General features: G+C 31.4%; 1 protein-coding gene across 1 annotated transcript; it reads left to right on the forward strand.

The window, feature by feature from the left end:
- Nucleotides 1-969: 969 nt before the first annotated feature.
- On the forward strand, nucleotides 970-4,470 carry Non1 (nucleolar GTP-binding protein 1). The gene is made up of 4 exons (XM_065514426.1): nucleotides 970-1,140; nucleotides 1,252-1,526; nucleotides 1,586-1,916; nucleotides 2,912-4,470. Exons 1-4 carry the CDS (start codon nucleotides 1,093-1,095, stop codon nucleotides 4,214-4,216), a joined length of 1,959 nt encoding a protein of 652 aa, XP_065370498.1. The 5' UTR covers nucleotides 970-1,092; the 3' UTR covers nucleotides 4,217-4,470.
- Nucleotides 4,471-8,313: the final 3,843 nt, after the last annotated feature.

Below are 8,313 nucleotides of genomic sequence, written 5' to 3' on the forward strand. Positions count from 1 at the left end.
GTACTAAAAAGGCTTTATAATGGAATTGATTTGCAAGTTTTAACGAGTCTATAAAAGAAAACCAAATTACGTTATAAAATCATGAAGAAAACGTAGAACATTGGTCAAGATACGTTCACGAATCGAATATTGTTTACAAAGCGTACGGCATTAATTAAACTTCTATTCTATTCAAGTACACAGCACAAGTACCAGAAACAACTTCAAGTCCATATAATACCTGTGACATCAACTAATTTGTATGTGATTCAAAATGGCAAATACAAATTAGTTGAATATAATCGCCTTAAGATACCAAAAAATCTAAAACTTAATGAATCAATGTGATCAGCAACAGAAAGTTTGCAACCCAATACCCAGACATTTAAGATGTTCAACAAAATCAATCTGAACATCACTCAAATCAATCAGCAAAAAATCGATTAGTAGGTCCAGGGTTTATATTAAGGAATTATCCGATGTCCACCCAAGAATACCCTTTAAGCAAAAGTTTATGTTGGATACTTGTACATCCTTATAGTCCAAACAACTTCTGAACAACAAAAAACATCATCAACAAATAGAAAAGACTCACATATCGAAGAGTTAACAGAACGCAATTATAAATTTGGTATATTTTGTATAATTAATATTAACTATAAATTAATATGTAACATTTTAAGTTACCGATATGTTTGTTGGTATATTTATGTTACTTATTTTATTCAAAATTCACTCACCTTTAACAAAATTGTAGTTTTTCGTAAAAAATTATTTTAGCTTAATTTTATTATTCATACTTTCAACAGTTTTTCACACACAATTGCTGTTAATAACAGCGCAGTAATGCCATCTTAACATTTCCAACTGGCAATGCTGCATATTAAACTCTGATTTGGCATCACTTTTTTATCACAACATTGCCACGTTGTTGATGTTGTCAACTTTGTTGACATATGTTTTGTAGCTGATTTAAAACATCTGGTAGCACGTCTCTTTTTGGGTTTTGCGTCGCCTCGTGGTTGTTGTGCGCATTTAATATACCCGTTTATTTTTCTTTTATTTTTTTAAAATAATTACACGTGTAAAAAATAAAGGAAAAAATCATACAAAATGAGTTTGTACAATTTTAAAAAAATTATGGTGGTTCCGCCAGCAAAGGTAAGTTTTATTTATATTAAAAACCCCAAAGGAGCACCCTCTGGGGATGGAAAACATAACCTCAATAACTTTGTTTACAAATAATCACAATTTCATCATAATGCTTTCCAGGACTTTATCGATATTATGCTGTCGAAGACCCAGCGTAAAACCCCCACAGTTGTGCACAAAGGCTACAAAATCTCCCGTATTCGTGCCTTTTACACACGTAAGGTAAAATTCACCCAACAGAATTTCCACGATCGTCTGTCTCAGATTATTCAGGATTTCCCTAAATTGGATGATGTGCATCCCTTCTATGCCGATTTAATGAATGTGTTATACGACAAAGATCATTACAAATTGGCTTTGGGTCAATTGAATACTGCGCGTCATTTAATCGACAAGTAAGTTGTGAAAAGTTGTTATTGCTTTAGAAAAATGTTTAATGTTTTTTTTTTTTTAGTGTCGCCAAGGATTATGTTCGTTTGCTGAAATATGGTGATTCTTTGTATCGTTGCAAACAATTGAAAAAGGCCGCTTTGGGTCGTATGGCCACTATTATGAAGAGACAAGCTTCAAATTTGACTTATTTGGAACAAGTTCGTCAGCATTTATCGCGTTTGCCCACTATTGATCCCTATTCACGTACCATCATTATTTGCGGTTTCCCCAATGTTGGCAAATCTTCGTTTATCAATAAAATCACCAGAGCAGATGTTGAGGTCCAGCCTTATGCCTTCACCACCAAATCATTGTATGTCGGTCATACAGATTATAAATATTTGAGATGGCAGGTAAGTTTATCGTTGTGATTTAGTGCATACATTTCTAGCAAATAGAGCAACACATTGGCAATGAATTGCAGGAAATGTTTTGATTGTTAGGCCAAAAGTTAATTTATAGAACACTAACAAATTCTGTATATAAATAAGCAGACTTGATCGACTATACTTCCTTTTTTCATTTGCTTTCAATTCTTAAAAAATTGCTTAAGTTATGACAACTTTCCACAACAAAGAGTAAAAATTAATCACCATTTAGAGATTAAACAAAAATGCAAAAATTCTCATGGTTTTGATAAGGTTTGATATTTATATTTATTGATAATGTGTTTGTTATTAAAAATGTATAAATATTATGAATGTATTCATTCATTTGTGATAATAGTTTCTCAAAAGGTTCCCAGTCTTAAAATCTTTGAGATGGATTTATATTTTGCCAAAAATGTTCGTTATTTTCGGTGTAATAGAAATTTGTTGTCATAAACGTCAAAATTCTTAAATTTTAATTTTCGAAATTAAGTTCGAAATTTCGAGTTTATGTTCGAAATTTTTTTAAAGCTGTTAAAATAATCTGTAAATCATGAGGATTCTTAAAATAATACATTTAGTTTTATTTGAGGCCATTTTCTTATATTTTCCATTTTCGAACATAAAATTTTTGAAAAAAATATCAAAAATTTCATGAATTTTGAGAGTATTTTCAATACAGTATCAGAATATTAGCTTTTAAAAATATTTTCGAAAATTCGTATTCAAATTCGAAATAAATGTTCTAAAAAGAAGAAAATAAATTCAATATCCATAATCTTAGTGTTTTCTTCATAAAAGTTTCTATATTAAACCAAATTTTTGGCTTATCCAAAACTGCAAACCAATATTCCCTTAAACTCTACTTAAATTTCATTTTATAGCTGCTAGAAATAAATAAATTTCTCTACAAATTAATTTCTAACATTACACAGAAAACAAAAAACACAGTTTATAATTATTTTCATTGTATCTTTTAGGTCATTGACACTCCCGGTATCTTGGATCATCCCTTGGAAGAACGTAATGTCATTGAAATGCAGGCTATTACAGCCTTGGCTCATTTACGTGCCTGTGTTCTGTACTTCATGGACATCTCAGAACAGTGTGGTCATTCCTTGGAAGATCAAATCAAATTGTTCGAAAGTATCAAGCCTCTGTTCACTAACAAACCTTTGATATTGGCCATCAACAAAATTGACATCCTAAGTGTGGAAGATTTGCCCGTTGAAAAGAGACAACTTATTGAGAAATTACAGGAAGACAAAGCAGTGCCCGTTATGTTAATGTCCACCGTTCAAGAGTCCGGTGTAATGGAGGTGAAAAATGAAGCATGCGAACGTTTACTCTCCTACAGAGTAGATCAAAAGATGCGCACCAAGAAGGTAGACAATATTCTAAATCGTTTGCATGTGGCTATGCCAGCACCCAGAGATGATAAGGTTAGAGGTCCCTGCATTCCCGAGCAGGCTTTGGCTAGACTCGAAAAGAATGCTGCCAAGGCTGAGCGTAAACGCAAATTGGAGAAGGATATCGAAGAGGAATTGGGTGATGAATATACTTTGGACTTGAAAAAGAATTATGCCGATATCGCCGAAGAAGAACGTTACGATGTTATACCTGAATTCTGGCAAGGCCATAACATTGCCGACTACATTGATCCCGATATCTTTGATAAATTGGAAGAACTCGAAAGAGCCGAAGGTATACGTGAGGAAGGTGGTGTTTATGATTTGCCTGATATGTCTATGGATGAAACTCTTAAGGAAATCCGTGAAATGGCCAAGAAGATCCGTGAGAAACGTTTCATGTTGCGCGATGAGAAACGTCTACAGCCCCGCAAAAACAAACCCATCATACCCAGACACAAACAACCCAAGGTACGCGATCGTTCTGTTAACAAATTGGTGGAAACTATGGAAAATCTTGGTGTCGATATGTCTGGCTCTACCAGTGCCAACTTTAACAAATCTGTGGTTGATTTAAGACGTGGCCAAATAGCTGTGGGTTCCAAGCAAGAACTCAAGAAACCTCTTTTGGACAAAGAATCCTCGGCTGTTGTTAAGAAGACTGGCCAGCCATTGAAACGTAAACCAGCACGTAATACTATGGGTCTTAAGAATACCGCCATGAAGAAGAAGGCCCATAATATGGCCAAGAAAGACATTGCTAAGAAGGTGGGACGTTTGTGTCTTAAGGGTGAAGCTGATCGTTTTATTGGTACCAAAATGCCCAAACATTTGTATTCGGGCAAGAGAGGCAATGGTACGGCCGATAGACGTTAAGTTTTACTACATCATACACTACCATCTATGGGGGGCACTTCTTTAGTTAATACGGGAATATATATTTTTTTTAAAGAAAAACATAAAAACAAAATACAGTTTTTACGAAAGCTTTATTATTATTTCACTGCTTATGTTTTAATTTACAAACTCTATTGTAATAAAAGAAAATGAATAAAACTACGTGTACTAGTTTATGTATTTAATGAATTATAAATATATAAATTAATAAAAACAAACAAAAAAATATGAAATTGAGGATGTTGATTATTTTGGAAAGATAAAAAGATGTGGGTAAATATTTATTTAGTATCAAAAAACATCAATATGAAAATGATTTACAAAGTTGTTTATTACGGAATGAATATAAGTATGTTTATTTAATAAACTCTTTGATTTGTCTTAGCAAAAAATTATTTAATTGGGAGTTGATAATGTATTTAAAGTGAAAAGCTCATTCTTTAATGGGCAACTCCCGCGGAATTTTTATTCATAATTGGGCTGATAAATTCGTTTCATAAACAAAAGTGTTACTCGCATCCAGTTAACAGAATAGGGTGGGGGTTACTATGATTCAATTTAGAGAATGAATGAACGTTCTGGTTTGTTTACGTACATTTTGAAAATTATCCAAAATTTCGGTCTGATAAAGTGCCTTCTGTGGTAACTTTTCCAAATATTTAAGTAGTTACCTTAATATAGAAAGGCCCTAACTCGGGGTTTTTTAAGTCGAGATTTTAGGTTAAATCTGAAAAAACACAAGTTAGGGTCTTACTATATAAAGATAACGAGACTATCAGAACAACGTTGGGGGAAATATTACAAACTTATTTACAAAGTGAGTACTGAGTTGCCCAAACTATGCGTTTGTTGAAAAGGAGTTTTGGCCGAATGTGCTGTACGCAAGTTTTTCAAAAAGGTTCGATAGACTGTCTGGCTATTGGACAACACTCATGGTCCCCGTAGGCGAACGCTTCCGACGATAATGTGGCTGCTGTGTCGAAAGTGTACAACATTATCCAAGAACATCGTACGCCATTTCAGCGAACGATACATAGCCATGATTACGGACTTAAAGATATGAACATGGAAAATCTTTGGTTTCAGCACGACTGCCCACCATGTCACACAGCTCATCAAACAATCGATGTTTTGCGCACGAAGTTCGGTAATCGTGTTATCTGCAGTCTTGGCGATGTCAATAGGCCGTATAGGAACAACGATTTGAACCTTTAGGCTCCCTACTATGGTGGTGTAGGCTATAATACGAACATATTAATTAATTAAATTCTGAAAATAGAAAACAAAGTAAAAAGTGTTCATTATAATGGAATTGACAAAACAATGGAAACTTATTTTTACAAAAATGTTTTGGTCCTTTTAGTGACTCTACAATGGGATTGAAATCTGACGATAGAAATTGTAACCACTAGGTCACAAACCTAGAGATTTCACTGTCGTGCAAAGGTTCGAAAGAATTTATTCTTAATTCTATTTTCAAAATCAATTTAATTGTTATCTTTTATCCATTCCGTTAAATAATTCTTTATGAATTCATTTATAGGCTTAATTACTTTGTATTTTAAATTAATTCCTTATTGAATCATTAAAAATTGCTTTAATTCAAATCCATTACAAAATACGAGCTTTAAAAATTTATTGAATGATTAAATTTTTCTTCATTTCAAATCTATTACAAAAAGGGCTTAAGTAAATTTATTTCAATTCAATTTTGTAAATTATTAAAAGCTAAATGAACTTAATGAAGAAAATATATTTTAATACAATTTGTATTAGATTTGAATTAAGAAAAATTTAATCATTTAAAGGTTGAATGAAATCTGTTACGAATTAATTCCATTATGCATTAATTCAACGATGAATGAATTCTATTAAAATAACAACCTTTGAATGAAGCTAAAGAATTAGATGTTGGGAATGGAATTATGTAATGAATGGCTGACAAACAAGTTTTTAAATCCGAATTAATATTTAAGTGAATTAAGCTAAAATTAAATTAATTAACTAATTCGAAGCTCAAAGTATCATTTTTTCCGTGCGAAATTCAAATTTCGAAGTTGTTATTATTCATTGTTTTTTGTTGTCAACTGTTACTAAAACTCCAATACAATCAAATTCGCAATTGGTTTTTGTAAAATACAAAATACTGCCTTCAAAGTCAAAGTTGTGAATAGTATCAATATTATATTGTAACTTTTAACCGTTAATTGTGGAAAGTGTGTGAATAATTTAAATAATGTTTAAAATGGAAAAATAACGAGACGTCTAAGTACTTAATTTTTCTTTCCAAAATATTTGGAAACTATTTCCCTTTATATTAAAAATTACAATTTTTAAACATAACCTTAAAGTAATTTCTTTTGATTACAAATCTTTAACTTTATAGAAGCTTTTAAAAAAATGTTAACGTTTGTCAAAACTTGAAATAAAAAGAAATAAATATATTGAAATGTTGTGAATTCATTTCACTTAGTAATTTCATTTTTTCTAGGTTACTGTGCTATAGAAAAATTAACTTTTTGAAATTTGGTTAAAAGAACGCCCAAAAGACACAAAGTATGATGCTATTATTAAATATATTGTGAAGAAAATTAGTGCTCCTGTTATTCCTAAGGGCTATAAGAAATTATTGGATGAAAAAGTCCGCCATTTTGTCTACAATTACTTAAAAGTAAAATGTCAAAAATGCAGAAGAAAGGAAGATAATTTTCGAAATGAAAACACTATGTGGCTTAATGGTGATATATGCTTTCAGATTTGTATCTTAGGTTACCAATGTGATCCACAGTACACAAGGTATTAATACATTCAAAGCAGATGATCGAAAACACAGACGAAAAAATAGGATCGTTTTAAAAATTGAACATACCCGAGGTGTCCTACCATTCAAATCTAACTAAGGACTTAGGATTTAGAAATTACAGATTTATTTCCCTCTTTTTTTTCCACTGTGCGAAGTTTTATCTGATTAATATTTTGAATCAAATGTGTTTACAAAATGAATTACTGATTCAACTAATTTGATTGAAAACTAATATGAAATAAATTTTTTCTAATCAAAAGCAATGAATTTACTTATTTTTCTCCTGATGGGTTAATGGTCGACAAAGGATTAATTTTTTCTTAAATTTGTTGAAAATATAAGAAAAATCTACCTATGGTCCAATTTTGGTATCAAACAGTAGAATAGGTTTGGAAGGGGTGTACACTATGTGCACTTCCACTCGGAGACCTTGAGGTCCATTGTGATTCCCTTCAAAAAGATAAAGATAGTGAGGATAGATTAAGAATGCAAGAAGAGTCCAAAACCGTATATTAAAAAAAAGGAAAGAAAGAAAGAGAGAGAGAAATCTTATACCGGATTCGGAGTCGAATCCAGTAGAATACTTTAATAGTTATTAATTTCGCACGGAAAAAGTGATACTTTGAACTATAGTGCTCTGGTGGGCAATATTAAAAAACTTATTGAGAAAAAAAAAAACAAAAATAAATCATCAAAATTAAATATGTAAATATTGAAATAAGGAAAAAACTGATGCTTTTCGTTTTAGTCTTCTTGCAGAAATTTTAAAGTTTTAATTTCACTAGTTTATTATTTTCGTGAATGATTTTCAGAAGTTAGCCTTATATGGAAGCTATAACTAATTATGGACCGATTACCATGAAATTATGTTGTGTGATTTATGTCTAAATGAAACTTATTTCTGTTGAACTTTATGTGAGTACCAACATTTTTAAGAGATGTGTTAATAAAAAAATATTTTTGAAATTGCGACCTGTACTTTGCGCACAAGGTTTACATGGACAGCTGGCCAGCCAGCCAAAAGGACAGACTGAAAGTGATTCTGAGTTGATCGGCATACTTTAAGGTGGATGTTAGACACTTTTATTTTCGAACTAAATAATGTCGTACATTATTATATCAAATCAAAAAAACAATTCTAATAATAATGTTGTAGTAACGGTTTCTATTGACAACCATTAGTTTCACATTTATTTATTATTATTTATTTGCGGTATCTTTATTTATTATGCTTCAAAAAAACCATTAACAGTTGCATAAAATACTTGATAAA

The sequence above is a fragment of the Calliphora vicina genome, chromosome 5, assembly GCF_958450345.1.
Source record: "Calliphora vicina chromosome 5, idCalVici1.1, whole genome shotgun sequence".
NCBI lineage: Eukaryota > Metazoa > Arthropoda > Insecta > Diptera > Calliphoridae > Calliphora > Calliphora vicina.

Bases quoted from the DNA above. Each gene is read 5' to 3' on its own strand.
- Non1 (XM_065514426.1), top strand. From the start codon at position 1,093: ATGAGTTTGTACAATTTTAAAAAAATTATGGTGGTTCCGCCAGCAAAG. The intron at 1,141-1,251 runs GTAAGTTTTATT...AATGCTTTCCAG, and splicing joins TGGTGGTTCCGCCAGCAAAG to GACTTTATCGATATTATGCT. The intron at 1,917-2,911 runs GTAAGTTTATCG...TGTATCTTTTAG, and splicing joins ATAAATATTTGAGATGGCAG to GTCATTGACACTCCCGGTAT.